This window comes from Sorex fumeus, unplaced genomic scaffold (assembly GCF_029834395.1).
Source record: "Sorex fumeus unplaced genomic scaffold, SorFum_2.1 ptg000265l, whole genome shotgun sequence".
Lineage (NCBI taxonomy): Eukaryota > Metazoa > Chordata > Mammalia > Eulipotyphla > Soricidae > Sorex > Sorex fumeus.
In genome coordinates this window covers 39,281,964-39,298,430 of record NW_026606322.1, presented here as the reverse complement: position 1 = coordinate 39,298,430, position 16,467 = coordinate 39,281,964, and the positions used below count along the sequence as shown (strand labels likewise).

At 34.0% G+C, this 16,467-nt stretch overlaps 1 protein-coding gene across 1 annotated transcript in view; it reads left to right on the top strand.

Moving 5' to 3' along the window:
- The window catches only part of NCAM2 (neural cell adhesion molecule 2), a 442,733-nt gene extending 436,829 nt beyond the window's left edge, over positions 1 to 5,904 (top strand). Inside the window, exon 18 of the mRNA XM_056109214.1 lies at positions 5,386 to 5,904. Coding sequence (XP_055965189.1) covers positions 5,386 to 5,497 — 112 coding nt within the window. The 3' untranslated portion in view covers positions 5,498 to 5,904. The remainder of the gene's footprint in view (positions 1 to 5,385) is intronic.
- Positions 5,905 to 16,467: the final 10,563 nt, after the last annotated feature.

The window sequence follows — 16,467 nt, the reverse complement described above, 5'->3', positions numbered from 1 at the left end:
AAAAGTAGTAGTAGTGTCATAGGTAGCGCATCACAATTAATAATAGGCATTTAAAGATAAAATTGAGAGAAACTCAATAAAACCACATGCTGAAGTCTGTTTTTTATCAAAAGTTTTTGCAAGAAATATGTGATTTTGTCAGAGGAAAGCCAAACATGTATTTAAATGCATCTGTAAAAATAACTAAGATATAGATACACAATTGAATTAGATTTTCCTATATTAATCTTACTCTTTCAGAAAGGAGTATTTTCAAAATGCAGTTAATATTCACTGAAATAAATGCCTATCAGGAAAAAATTTACAATTTAAATATGAAGATACTTAAAACAAATAGTGTGACATATTTGCAAGTCTATTTTAAATAGATTTTTATTAAGGTAAACTAACTAATCATCTTAAGAGTAACATGGTTACAGTTGTGTTCATGCATATGGTGTTTATGTCAAAATTTACTACAGGACACTCTCATCACTGTTTCTATGTCACTTCTAGTCTGGACTTTACATCAGCTCATGACTCTCCCCTCTGCTTGTAATCACTTTTGTATTCCAAAGCTTGTCATTGTTGATACTCTTTGTTCTCTAGCTTTTTTGTTTTAGAAAGATAGAAATGTAGAAGAGAAATGTATTCCACTACTGGGGAGCATCTTAGTATAGGCCTAAGCTCTGTTCTCTATTTTTATCAGTTTTAGTTTAAAGGTGAATGGGATTGTGCTCTATATTTGTCTCTGACATTTTTCACTTAACGCTACCTTCTAGTTCTATTCACATTACTTAAACTGCATGATTTAAGTTTTTCTTATGGCTGCATGCTATTTCATTCTCTCTCTCTCTCTCTCTCTCTCTCTCTCTCTCTCTGTGTGTGTGTGTATTTGTTTGTGTGTGTGTATGTGTGTGTGTGTGTGTGTGTGTGTGTGTGTGTACTTATCACCACTTCTTTATCCATCCTCTGACATTTGGCCATTTCAGTTATGGTTACTTTATTGAGAAAAGAATAAATATCATTCAGCTGCATATAATTATAAAAGTCTGTATAGTAAATGCTGTTTGTTCTGAGCTCAAGTTTATTTACTTCCTTTAAACCCATCACAGTTCCTTTAGGACATTAATAGGTATTTCAACTAATCCAATGAGAATGAAGAATATGTGCAAAGGAAACATTATTCAAACCAAAAGCATTATGAAGCACTTCTCATAGTCATAGCTTGTTGTATATATTTGATACTAACAAAACAATAGCTATCACATAATTTTTAAGCACTGCTCATCCAACTGCCTTTGAAATGTTATTGCTTTATAAAACAAAGCTTCCCTTGCAGATAAATTTTCAGAGGAACAATTTTTTTCCATTGTAAATCAAAGTATGAATGATATTAACATTGAGCATAATAACTTAATTGTGGGCTAGGGAAATAGTTCAAATAGTACAGCATATACCCAGCATGCACAAGGTCCTTGAATGAGTTCCTGGTGTTGAGTGACTCCATGAGAATCATCAACTGTAATTCTGGTGACCCCAAGGTATTGCAGTGTGAATGACATTTAAAATATTGCAACTTACATCTTTACAGAAATATTTTCTCTCTGCTCACAAGTGGGAAAATATTTAAACAAATAAAATTACTAATCTTTAGTCAAAATTATAAAGTCTCAAATGAAGGATCAGGAAAATAATGCAGGGTAGAAGTTTTTGCCCTGCTTATAGCCAACACTGCTTAAATCTTCAGCACTATTTATGATCCCTGTGTGAACAAACAGGAGCAAGGTCTGAATGTCACTATGTGTGGCCTTAAAAATTCATCAAAACCATTACTAGAATTAGAGATAGCATTTAGACTATGCACTCTAAGATAACACTGGCTATTGTGGCATTAAGACAGGTTCTACAAACTTCACTTCAGAAACCACAAGTATTTCTAATGATGCAAACTACAATGCAAAAATATGTATTTATCCCCCATTCACTCTCTTTTCGTTTTGGGGACATAACAGGTGACACTCTAGGCTTACCTCTTGCTATTTGCTCAAGAATCACTCCTTAGAGAACCCTAGAACTCTAGGACCATATAAAGTGTTAGGAATTTACCCTCGGTCAGTTGTGTACAAAGGCAAATTTCTGAGACCCACTTTACTTTCTCCACACCTACAAATTCCTTTCTACTAATTAAGAGTATGTTGATAAGATATACATAAATAAAGAAGGTCTGAAGGTAGATATTCAGAAAGAATAGAGATATAAGTGCATATCAAAAAGCTTTAAAATGTCCTTATAGGTGATTGGGCTAAGTAGTGTTTCTATTATTATTTTTTATATAAGTTTTTTTTGTTTGGGGGTCATGCCCAGTAATACTCAGTGGTTACTCCTGACTCTGCATTAAGAATTACTTCTGGCGGTTTCAGGGGGACCACATGGGATGCTGGGTATCAAACTCGGGTCTGCCACATGCAAGGTAAATGCTCTACGTGCTGTACTATCTCTGTAGTCCTGACAGTTTTTAAGAAAATCAAAACAGGGCGTGAGTGATAGTACTGCAGGTAAGATGCTCACCTTTCATGACGAGGCTGATCTGATTTTCAGCATCCAAACTCGGTACAGTCCCCAGATCATAGTCAGAAGTAAGACTGAGTCAGGAATAAGCACTGAAAATCACCACACTCACAACACACACACACATATACACATGCATGTGTGAACACACATTAAAAACAACCTAGAGCTACCTCATTCCAAGAAATAGATTCTAGTGCTTTTTTTAATTCAAAAAATATATACTAGAATATATTTAGTCCGCTATGACTTACTTTAGATTTGTTTTTATCATAATTACTCTATGTTTTTAACTGAGAAGATTTTTGATTTTTAAAAATCACAATGCTGTTGCTGGAGTGATAGCACAGCGGCAGGGCGTTTGCCTTGTACGCAGCCAACATGGCCAACTCGAGTTCGATTCCTCCACCCCTCTCGGAGAGCCTGGCAAGCTACCAAGAGTATCTTGCCCACACAGCAGAGCCTGGCAAGCTACCTGTGACGTATTCGATATGCCAAACACGGTAACAACAAAGTCTCACAATGGCGTCGTTACTGGGCCCGCTCGAGCAAATCGATGAACAACGGGAGGATAGTGTTTGTTTTTTTGTTTAAAATCACAATATAGATAAATTCCAGGGGAACTACATGGCACCATTTAATGCCCCATGAGATTGTTAAAGTGAAAATAGCAATTGGAATACTGTAAGTTCTTTCAGAAGCAGAAAAAAATGCCTTGTCAAGGGAGAAAAAACGTTTCTAAAATCAAGAAAAATATGATAAACCAATGACTTTAAGAATGGTAACTATATAAATAATTTATGCTTCTTAAATAATAAAATATAATGTTTATAATTTTCATAGTAAGATTTTTCTATTAAGAAATAAGGCTGGGGGGCTGGAGAGATAGCACAGTGGCTAGGGCATTTGCCTTGCACATTGCCAACCCGGGTTCAATTCCCAGCATCCCAAATGGTCCCCTGAGCATCAACAGGACTAACTCCTGAATGCAGAGCCAGGAGTAACCCCTGTGCATCTCTGGATGTGACCTAAAAATAAAAAAGAAATAAGGCTGAGTATTAGTCTCATATTCAGTGATGAGGTTTTAAACAGGGACAATAGAAACAAGGGGCAGCAGGACTTAGAAGCTGCCACAAGTTGTGGAAAAGAGAGGGCAGTTAGGATAGTGAAGGGACCACCATAAGGATGATACTTGGAAATGATCACTATGGACAAGAACTGAGTGCTAAAAGTAGGTAAACAAATGGATATGCATGATACACTTTCAGCACCTATATTGTAAGCCATAATGCCCAAAAGAACAGAGACAGATAGAGAGAGAGAGAGAGAGAGAGAGAGAGAGAGAGAGAGAGAAAGACAGAGAGACAGATTCAGACAGACAGACAGAGAAAGAGAGAGAGAGAGAGAGAGAGAGAGAGAGAGAGAGAGAGAGAGAGAGATGAAAAGTGCCTGCCATAGAGGCAAGATCAGGGGATTGTGGGAGGGAAATTGGGAATATTGGATGGTAGGAAATGTACACTGGTGAAGGGATGAGTGTTGGAACATAGTATGACTAAAACCAATCATGAATGACTTTGTAACTGTTTATTGAATCTCAAGGTAATTCAGTTTAAATAAATAAATAAATACTTTAAAAAGAGAAATAGGATTGGGAACTAGTTAAAGTACAAAGGTTAAAGTGGTTGTATTGTATGCAGCTCACCCCAGTTGGATCCAGGGCACCACATCGTCTCTAGAACACTGTCAGGAATGAGTCTTGAACACAAAGATAGAGTGAGAGCAAGAGTTAACCTTGCAGATTGTCAGAAATGATCACCTCTCAAAAGAAAATAGATAAATAAAAAGAAGGTCATTTTGCTGATTAGTGGATTACTTTTGGATTCTACTTTTAATTTTAATTAATTAATGAACTAATTTTCTGCTTTTGTTTCTTTCTCTGTGGGTCACACCTTGCAGTGTTCAGGCTTACCCCTGCCTCCTTGCATTCAGTACCACTCCTGGCAGGTTCAGGAGATCAGAAGGTGTAATAGGGAATTAACCAGCGTCAGCTGCTTGCAAAGCAAATACCCTACGCACTGTTCTATTGCTCTGCCACCTTTTTTATTTATTTTTATCTGGGGGACACACAAAGCTATGTTTATGGCTTATTCCTGTCTCTGTGGTCAGGGTTCACTACTGGACATTCTGAGGGAATATTATGTGGTACCAAGAATTGAACAGAGTTGACCCCATGCCAGACAAGTTCTTTAAACCCTCTGTTGTCTCTTCAGAACCCAAACATATTTTAAATGAAAAGTAGTTACGAAGCTGAACAAATCATAATGTGAATAGTTTATTGTATCTAACTCTACAAATATTTAATTACTCATTAAATCAAATTATATATTTTACATATATGCTTTTATTGTGGGTTATATTTGTTTTAATCTCCTTTAGATAATTTTTCTGCTAGTTTCATACTAGATCAAAACTATATTTTTCATTCTGGCATTTGTCAACATATTTCCTTGCACTGTAGCACTGTTCTCCCATTGTTCAATGATTTGCTCCAGCAGGCACCAATAACGTCTCCATTGTGAGACTTGTTACTGTTTTGAGCATATCAAATATGCCACGGGGAGTTTGCCAGGCTCTACCATGTGGGCAGGATACTCATAGAAACTTGGAGGGTTCTCCGAGAGGGATGAAGGAAAGGAACCTGGGTCGGCCACGTGCAAGGCAGATGCCTTACCCACTGTGCTATCGCTCTAGCCCATTTTCTTGCACAAAATAAGTAAATGTTAAGGGACTCCTAGCAAGTATAGTTTACTATTTTTATATTATATTTTCTTTCAGAAAATTGCCTTTAAAAGAAGAAAACGGGAAGGAAGTCATAAATCCAGAAACTATAGAAATTAAGGTTGCGAATGATATCATCCAGTCAAAAGAGGATGACAGCAAAGCATAACAAGATCACAGAGGATTAAACAACCCGACAAAGAACATTTGGATTGCAGTGACCCTATGACCAAAACTATTCCACTGACCTTAATTTCTTGGGAAAACTACTAGCTTGGAATAGCTTGTATACATATACATATGATCAAATATTCCTGTCCATGGTCCATTTCCTTTTGTTGTTGTTGTCGTTGTTAATTGTTGTTTGATTTGTCAAGAATTTCAGTATAGAGACATGACTGGCACCAACCCCAGTATAAAATGGAACCTATGATTGAAGTACTATAGTTTATAATGCAGCTAAAGTGCTCAGTTTCTGAAGAATAATATTTCACACTGTAACTGCTTCCTAAATAGGGGAGAAAGATAACAAAAGCTTGATGAGCAAAATGTATGAGAAAGCCCTGCATGTTTTTTCTTTTTTTAAAACTCTTTCTTGAGCAATTAGGTAATTAAAGTGGCTTTCAGCTTTTGGAGTAAACAATAGATGTTATTTTTTTTTTTAAATCCAGTGACTTCCAGGGAATCTGAGCTTAAAGGAGCCAGTTTTTAATTTATTTATTTTTTTTTAGTTGACGTTAAATATTCAGAGAAACGTAGAAAAAAAAAGCTTTTCAAGTTATTGTTACAGTGTTATCCAATGGGGATTTTGAATAGACTAAAGTGCCAGGTAAAAATTGTTATCCTTTACAGGAATATTGGTTGTGTGCAAAACTAGATTAGGAAGATTCTGTAAATCTCTTATCTCTTTATCTATGCCATTTTCAGTAACATACAAAAATGTAATGCAAGTAAAACTAATATTGATTTTTGCCCTCAGCTTCAAATAAAGTAAATTTCAATGGGAAAATATTAATGTTGTCTTGATATATTTATAAATATGTGATTATTTTTTGCTTTTAAAAATTTTTATTTAAGAAACCCAAGTCTTTGGTACTTAGATACTTCAAACAGTAGCACGAGAAATATAATTTTTGCCCATTGTTTTATATGACTTTTGTTGAAAAACTCATATTTTCCCATTTGCAGATCAATTATTAAATGGAATTGGCTAAGGGACTGGAGCAATAGCAGAGTGGGTAGGACATTTGCCTTGCACATGGCCGAGCCGGGTTCAATTCCCAGCATCTCATATGGTCCCCTGATCATTGCCAGGGGTAATTCCTGAGTGCAGAATCAGGAGTAACCCCTGTGCATCACCGGTGTGAAAAGCAAAAAAAATGCAATTGGCTAATAGAAATATAAATGTTTAATTTGGTTAAAATAAAGAGAAATGACAACAGTGTAACATGTCATAAAAGTGTCAGTTATAAGTAATTGAATTGCCACTATCTCTATTTATTCTGTTTATTGCAGCTAGACATTTTAAGATTTTAGTAAACATCTGTGGTTGAAGAAATTCCTTAACTGTTCAACACAGATTTTCTAATATTATTTAATAGGGCCTATATCAGAATAAAATAGACACTACCTTCTAAGCTATGCAAGCACCCAGAGGTAAGAGACTAAAACATGATTTTAACATATATGCAAGGTAAAATATATCTATATATTTATGGCTATAAATATATATGCCAATTGGGAGCAGGTTTTAGATTATTCCTTGCCCTAGAGAACCAAAGGTTTCTTTAGGCCCCATTAAGTGTTTCAGGGAGTATTATGGTTCAAATATTAATTGATCATGTGATACTTTCTAATAGAACACTCAAGTAATATTCTAATAGCGCAGAGGTACCTTCTTCAGAATGTCTCTATATAATGGTAAATTGGTTAATAATAAGTGTAATATTAATATCATTTATAAATGTTTTCTTTTCAAAGTGCTGAAAATCATAAACAAATGTTAGACAATTAATTCTGACAAATTTTGTCTATCAGCAAGACAAAATTTTCCATCTTTATGTTCAGGCACTCAATACTCAGTGTCATTGCCATAATTTTCAGGGTTATAATATAGGGATATCTCCTTCGCATTCTTTCTGTCACATTCTAAAAATTTCTTTACCTAGGAAAATATTGAAAAAGAAATGTCCAACAGATTCTTAAGACTGCTTTTATGTTTGTCTAATCATTGTTCTGATTTATTTCATTGTTTTTCCATTCTATATTATTATGCTAAAATTAATCAAAATATATAAATCAGTTTGTGCAAAGTATTTAACTGGTTTTAGAAAGTTATTTTGTAGTGAACATTTTTGTAAACCATGAACTTATTATTCTTCGTTTTTTCTTGGATAGAACTACATGGCTTAAGTTAATGAAAGTGAAAGAATAAGATAAGATGCCTACTTAGCATGTTTACTCTTTTTATACCACTAGTCTACTTCATTAACAAAGAAATGACATTAAAGAACAACATTTTTGTGTTTTCTCAGCTTGAAAATGATATTTCTATCATTTTTTTGGCATTTCGTGTAAAACAATTTACTCTTTTATTTTATCAACAGTGATCTCTATATATGCTATTAAATTCCTCCGTGCCACTAATATCGAATAATTCTCTGATGTTAGTAGTAATCTGGAGCTAAATGTAGGAAGACTATTTCAAGACCATTGTATCAGTTCTAGGAGAGGTCCCTTTCCATTGTTATGAAATTGTGTCTTGCAGCTACAAGTTAATAGTGTGATTAACATAAGAAAAAATAATTATGTTTCAAATCCCTCTATCTTTAAAAGTTTCCAAATTAGAGATGTCTTGCAGTGAATTGTAAAATATGAGTAGATTATTTTGTTTATTTTTCACTTGTATTCAAGATTTAAAAAATAGGTATGATTGTATAGATGTTATTTTAATGGTACAAGAGTGTTAGTAAAAAAATGTCAAAACAGTTGACTGATTATAAGAACTTTGAAATAATCAGAACCCTAAACAACTTTCAAAAAATAGCAAAGACACCACTCAAAACATTGGCATTTCTTGATATTTGCAATTAGGCAATCTACATCCAACCACACATAAGATGAAACAATATAAGCATTTTAGCACATATTTTATGTATAAAACTTGCACAGGTAAATCTGTCAAATATTTTATAATGATTTACAAAATAATTAAGATTGTGATTTCTAAATATTTATTTAATATTTTTGTGGGCTGACATTTGATACTAATGTCTAACTATAATGCATTGTTTCTCAAATTTTTATTTATTTTAACATAGATACATATAAAAGCAATTTTCAAAGACATTTTATCTAGTAAAGTTTGCATAAACCTTGGTCTTTTATTTAAACATTTATATGAATGTTTTATTAATCTTATTATTTATTTGAGTGATAACAATTAATTATAACTTTATAATCATGCCTTTACCTTATGCTCATTTTTAAATAATTACTATGTATTTGTGCCTTTGAATTAGCATGGAATACTGCTTTGTTAAAGGAAAAAAAAACAACTGAATCTTTTCTGATATATTTATCTCATATCTGTAACAGTTAAATAGTACATTATTTACTTTTAGTGAACAAGCTCGATTCAAACTACTTTTCCTTGGATATAAAATCTATCTAAATATAACAAATGATACTAGATATTTATTTCTAGATGACAAAACAATTCTTTTGATATATACTTAATTTATTTGGTATTGTTGTTCTAGACAATATTGTTGAAATGAAATTTTACCAGTTCCAAGACAAAGAAAACACATGATGTTTTAAAAGTAAGGTAAATGACTATGGATATATATATACATATATATTTCCTGTTAAATAAATGTAGATCAAAATTATTTTTAATATTGATATTAAAAGAATCTCTGGTAAAGGAATCTATAATTAAAGTGATCAAAATAACTCCCATTTCTTTATTTAAGGTATCATTCATACTTAGTACATTTGTAATTTTATAGATATTAATATTATTGTAAAAGTTCAATTCCCTTTGAAGTTCTTTTTCATAGTCATATACAGAGGGCTTCTTCAACAAACTTTATGAGTGTAAAAACAGTTTTTAAAGGACATTTTTAGCTTTAGTTATCTTTAGAGAGGAAAGATGTCTTATTAACCCTGTGTAATGTTACTGCATTGTGTCTCATATTGAAATTGCTATAAGGAATATTAACCAAGGCTAAATTTACAATGTGAAAAGTCAAGGAATGAAGAACTTCAATCCTAAAATGAAAATATTTCAAGAAATTATTTTATTCAGTGAAATTTATAATGTTCTGATAAGAAATAATTATATATAAATGTGAATATTATTTTTAAAAGGGGGATCCTAGTTGTAGTTGTTGCTGAAAAAACATAACTTTCTCCAGGTCTCTGTTGTACTTTTTAAAAACTGCATGTACCCAAGTAGATGCAGTTATATAACAATATTATACAAGAATGCTATTAATAGATAAATTAATTTTCCTCATATAAAAGTTGATAACTTTTATATTATATATAATGGTCAATATTTATTTGATGATACATTCAATATTATTAGAAAATATTTCATTTTTCACTATTGGCCTTTTTCAATAGTGCATATATATGTATATGTATATATACTTATAATTGTATATATACTTATATATACATATACATATACAGATATATATTCATTGGTACCACCTTTAGTTTTTAAATAATTTTCAGAATTTTACCACATAATATTCACAATAATATAAAAATGTCCCATGTAGGTTCAATATTGGCACTACTATTTGTTTTCTTTTACCTGAAACATAAAAATATATCTTTTATTTATTTTTTTTGTAAAAATATGTTTTAACATCTTCTCTTATTCTTCCTTTTAAAAGAACAAGCAAAGAAATGATTCTTCAAGTATTACAGATCACAACCAGGAATAGGAGGCTAGCGAAGTAAAGAATTGAAAAACCCAGAAAGGCAAAACCTAGTACTTAGTGTTAGAAGTGCTGGAACAGACACTAAAATTATGACTTAGATGAACAGTAGAGCTAATTACATTGTGCAGGAAACAATTAAAATAATTGTGAAATTGAGGGGAGAAAGCTAACTAGAACCTGTGATTCAATTTTCCAATTTGTGTTTTTTTTTTAAGAGAACATGTATTATCTTAAATAAATGATACTGTCACAATGAAACATATTTTGTTCCAATTCTTAGAGGAATGTTCATGGTTTAGCATTTGCCTCTAAACTATGTTAGGAATATGTGAACTTTTTAGCTATAAGGGTTTTTTCTCTTTTTTGGTATGTGATTTCTATACTGTGTTCAGTATGCATTGAAACGTACTTCTATTTTCTTTAACTTATATATTTCATTCAAATTCTATACTATTAAGTTAGCTATCACAATGTTTTCCTATTGTTTCAATATTGTGTGTCCCTATGAAATGCTGTATATACATGTTTAAACTGTAAAAATTATAATGCAAATGTTGAAGTTTTGTATTTATGAGAGACATTGAAAGTATGGCTTACAGTATATCAAACTTGTCATTCTTCACCATTTGTATATTAATAGTAAAATACTTTTACTTTAATAAAGTGTTGCACTTATGTTTATTTTGAATAATCTCTGCAATGGGTGAGCTTATGATTTCACAAAATGCTTTGTTTTTCAAACAAAACCGAGCATATTTCTCTGTTTAAGATCATAGAAGAAAATGCTTTCTGATCTATCACTTCACCCTCATTGACAGTCTTTTGACTTCTAATCTGTATATAGGTGAAAGAGTGACTCCAGTGATTTCAAGTTATTGAAACCACATTCTACTATGAGTTCTTTGTGGCACACACAAGCATAACGTGATGATTAAAAAACAAAAACAAATGACAAAACAATAGTTGGAAAAAGCAGAGACCTCAAGCCAATAGCATTAGAATCTCCTAGGAACTTGTTAGTGTACGTTTCTAGACCCACCCAAATACAACTAAATCAGAACAATCTAAGAAAGGGGTCCAGAACACTATTTTAACAAATTTCTCTGGTCATTGTAATTTGTGAAGAAATTTAAAATCAACTTTGTTAGTGACATATTTTAGTTACAAAGTTAGTAATAGCTTTTGTTTCATGTGAAATTGTATTTGTTGTGGCTAGAGCAATAGTACAGAGGGTAGGGTGGTTGCCTTGCACGCGGCCAACCCCGGTTTGATTCTCAGCATCCCATAGGGTCCGAGAGTAATTCCTTAGTGCAGAGCCAGGAGTAAATCCTGTGAATTACCGGGTGTGACACAAAAAGCAAAAAAAAATGTATTTGTTAAGATCATATAGATTATCTTCTTGGAGCACTTCATAAATTCTAAAAGGAAAGAATCTAACAAGTCCTCACATGGCGTTAAATGTATTTTAATTCTATTTTTGTGAACCACTTTAAATCAAATTTAATATAAAAGTTTTAAATGGAAAATTTTAGATAGCTATAATTTCCTACATAATTCTTGCAAGTTCCACAAAATAGATACACAAAAATAAAAATAATGTTATATACGCTTTATGAGGTAAGGAGATTTAGAAAAAATAATATTTTGCTTTTTACTCCTCAGGACACTTGGCATTCAATAGAATGAGCTTATGAATCTTTATAATTCCAATTTTTATATATCACTGTATCACTGTATCACTGTTATTCCATTGTTCATTGATTTGCTTGAGCAGGCACCAGTAACATCTCCATTGTGAGACTTGTTTTTATTGTGTTTGGCATAGTGAATATGCCACAGGGAGCTTACAAGGCTCTACCGTGCAGGCAGGATACTCTGGGCAGCCTGCCATGTTCTCCAAGAGTGAGAATTAGACAATGAGGTCAAGGCCACACCCTTCCGGGAGCTTGGTTTTATAGTCTCTGGATCTTGACCGTTTATGGGACTACAGGGTGCCGGGGGCAGTTGGTGGGTCTAACTGCCTAACTATTGGAAGTGGGGTATCTGGGTGGAGGAGGCCCAGTGTTGATCTGAGTAGGACTGGAGATCTCAGTCCCTGGTCCCTCACAACTGGGTTCTTCTGCTGGTTCCTTCATGCATGAGGCTCGTCCAGCCACAGCCATGCTCAAGATCACTCTACACACCCTTGGATGAGCCTCATGCATGGAGGAATTTTTATATATCTTATTTGTAATTTTTATAAACAATAGATTTACTTCATTTTATAATTTGTGGCTATGACATTCATAATTATATATAGATATATGATTTAAATGTAAAATAGTATAATTATTAATTGTTATTATGAAATTCAAAACATATCACGAGAAAGAATAAATAATCTCTGATATGTGATAGAATTTAACTCTACAATCTGGTTAAATTTTTAAAAACTATATGTTATTTCTTTCCGAACACATACATGTTCCTACTACATATTTTCTTTATTTGCAATATAGTTATTACATGTATTTCTCCTGAGATTCATATCACATAGCCAGAGTTTTAATGAACCATGCAGTTATAAATTTTAAATTGTATTTCAGAAATGAATTTCAATATACATGATGTAACATTCTCAAAACCTAAATAATCCATTCTACTTCAACTGAAGTATTTTATATACGTAGCTACCTTTAGCATAACTTTCTCTGAAACAAAGTGCTTGCATCTGGTATTTTAACTTGTCTGGGTTATTGTAAAGTGTCTCCTATGGGCAGAGTTTTCTGAAGTGCAGCAGAGAAGCCACTTTAATACAATACAATAATAATTTTAGATGAAGCCAAAATTTAGTTTTCTCTAACTTTTGTTTTTGTTTTTATTTTTGCTTTTGCTGGGAGAAGCATGGTAAACAATACTAAGGGGATGCTCTTAACTTTGCACTCAGAAATTACTCCTGAAAGTGCTCAGGGAACCAAAGGGAGACTGACAATTGAACCTGAGTCAACCTCATGCAAGGTAAGCACCTTACCTGCTGTACTATCTCTCCAGCCTTCCCAAATCGTTATTAATGCCATAAGTCATGAAAATCATATTTTAATACTGGATGTCTTACTATTGGGGAAAAATAATAAAAAGTTAGCTAAGTAATTTCAGTTCAGGTCAACGTCTACTTTTCACCCACAAATGCCACATTCTTCACTATTATCCACTACCTTTCATCTCATCAATCATAGGTATGTCTGACCTAGAAACTCGATGATATATGATTGCAAATTAGTTCAAATACTATTTATGCTTCAGCATCAGGGATTCAAGCAATTGCAAATTTAGTTGGAGAAGTAATTTTAAAAATGGAAAGCATATAATTCTTCTTGTAAAAGGAAATTGCGATTTTATTGTACTGAGAGTTGTTGGCAAGAGAATAATATAGATATCTATCTGTAAGTAATCCCTGTCACTGTCACTGCCTTCCCATTGTTCATAGATTTGCTCCAGCGGGCCCAGCAACATTGTGAAACTTGTTATTGCTGTGTTTGGCATATCGAATACATCACAGGTAGCTTGCCAGGCTAATCTTCTTAAAGGAGGATGATACATTTACATAAGACAATTCAGTGGGGGCATTGCAGGGAGGCTTTAGTACCAGTTTGTTTACTATTTATGTCAAGTTCCCTTTTCAACTGTAGTGGAATTCTCATTATCACAAAAAAGTAAAGGGATTCATCATCTTTAATCACACGCAAAAAGATGCTGGAAGATTTTTCCAAAAGGTTACAAGGGAGGCAGAACTGAAACTTGGATTTATATCGGAAAATAAAGAACTTGCACAATGCACATTAGAATTGCCATAGACCTGGACTCACACCCCAATCGTAAGACATACTGCTAGCTCAGCTCTAAATCTGAGTCATTGGTAAACTAGTTTAAACCCTGCTTACCTCATATGCAAAATGATTGTTTTAAATAGAATAATAGCCATTTCTAAGAGTTAATATGAGGATTGATGTTGGCAGTGTGTTCCACACATTTAATACCATTAATAATAATTATAAAAAAGTGAAAAGCCACAGTTATCTTGATGCCTTTCTATAACCTACTTTTTTTTAAAAGTCTCTTTATTTACTTTTTGTAATGGATCCCTGTGAGGTACAATTACAGACCTACAAACTTTTGTGGTTATGTTTCAGTCATACAATGTTAGAGTACCCATCCCTCCACCAGTGCCTATTCTCCACCACCAGTGCACCTCCCAGTGTGCCTCCCCTCATGCCCTCCTCATCCTCCTCACCCTGCTTCAGTGGCAAGGCATACACTTTTGCTCTCTCTCTCTCTCCGTTTGGGTGTTGTGGTTTGCAAAAAAGGTATTGAGTGGCCATCATGTTCAGTCTATAGTCTATTTTCAGAGCACATCTCCCATCCCAAGCGGGCCCTCCAAGTACCCTTTATTTGGTGGTCCCTTCTCTATCTGTGCTGCCTTTTCCCCCTAGCATGTGAGCCCGGCTTCTAAGCCATGGAGCAATCCTCCTGGTGCTTACCTCTACTGTTCTTGGGTGTTATTTCTGTTACTTTATATTCCACAAATGAGTGCAATCATTCTATATCTCTCCCTCTCTTTCTGACTCATTTCACTTACATAACACTTTCCATGTTGATCCACATATATGCAAATTTCATTGGATGAGGATAAAGGAAATAAAAGTATAGTTTACTGAGCAGCAACAATGTTCAATGGTCACATTTTCTGTTTCCTGTTAAAGATTTTTTCCATAAGAAAAATTCTCAAATATGACTGCAGAGATAGTACAACATTTAGGGAGTTATTTTACATACAAATATAGACAAAAGTTGAATCTGTGCAACTATATGGTTCCCAAGACCTGCCAGGAGTGATCCCTGGGCATAGAACTAGAAGTAAGCCCCGAATACAGTTGTTATGGCCCAAAGAAAAAGCAAAAATTCTCTAATATTTTAACTACATTTCCAAATCTTGGCTTACAGTTTTATCAAGTTCTTATTAAAATTTCAAAATCTATTCTCCTAAGTAAATTCCAGATGCTATTGAAGATCCTATAGGATTGTTTCTTTGCTATTATACGCTATTATATTCTGGTGTGGTATCCTGATTACTAAAAAATGCACACTTAATTTTCGTCCCTGTTCCTGGCACAGAGATGAAAAAAATCTTGAAGATTTTTAACTGATTAAAACAACAAAGCTAAGAACATGATTATTTTAAAGTGAAGCAAGATAGTTTTTATTGAATGAAGATTTCTTAGATAGTTGTGTGGGGCACTCTCAGGCTGGAGCAATAGCACAGTGGGTAGGGTATTTGCCTTGCACACGGTTGACCTGGTCAACCCAGGTTCGATTCCCTCACCCTTCTCAGAGAGCATGGCAAGCTACCAAGAGTATCTGTCCCGCATGGCAAAGCCTGACAAGCTACCTGTGACATATTCTATAGGCCAAACACAGTAACAACATGTCTCACAATGGAGACGTTACTGGGCCCACTCAGCAAATAAATAAACAACAGGAGGACAGTGCAGTGCTACAGTGCTACAGTTGTGGGGGAAAAAAGAAAGGGATGTGTGTTCAACAGTGAACCCGTGCTTCTCCAAAGTCAAAAAGCAGAGGCATATGTGTTCAAGGAATGACTTGAACTTAAAAGAGCAAGCCAGTAAAGTGATCTTTTCAAGCTGTTTGAGAGTGGAGTTAGTCAAGTCTTGCTGTGATTGGAGAATTAGATATGATTCTATTCTCTCAGATCATGAGAGTGTAACGAATGTAATCTGCCAATTATTTAGTAATTTTTTTTTATTTTTGGGTCACACCAAGTGATGCATAGGTTACTCCTGGCTCACACACTCAGGAATTACTTCTGGTGGTGCTTGGTACTTATGGGATGCTGGGAATTGAACCCGAGTCACCTGCATGCAAGGCAAATGCCCTACTTGCAGTGCTATTGCTCCAGCCCCAATTTAGTAAAATTTTTACTGTACAAAACGTTCCTATGAAGCCCTCAAAGGAGGGGATTGGAGCCTTAGCAGAATCAGTAGGGCTCATGTCTTACACACTCTTGGCCAACCCAAACAACCTCAACCCATGTTTAATCTCTGACACTTGCTATGGTCCCACAAGTCCGCCAGTAGTGATCCTGAGTGGAGAGTCTAAAGTAAGCCCTGAACGTAGCTGGCTGTAG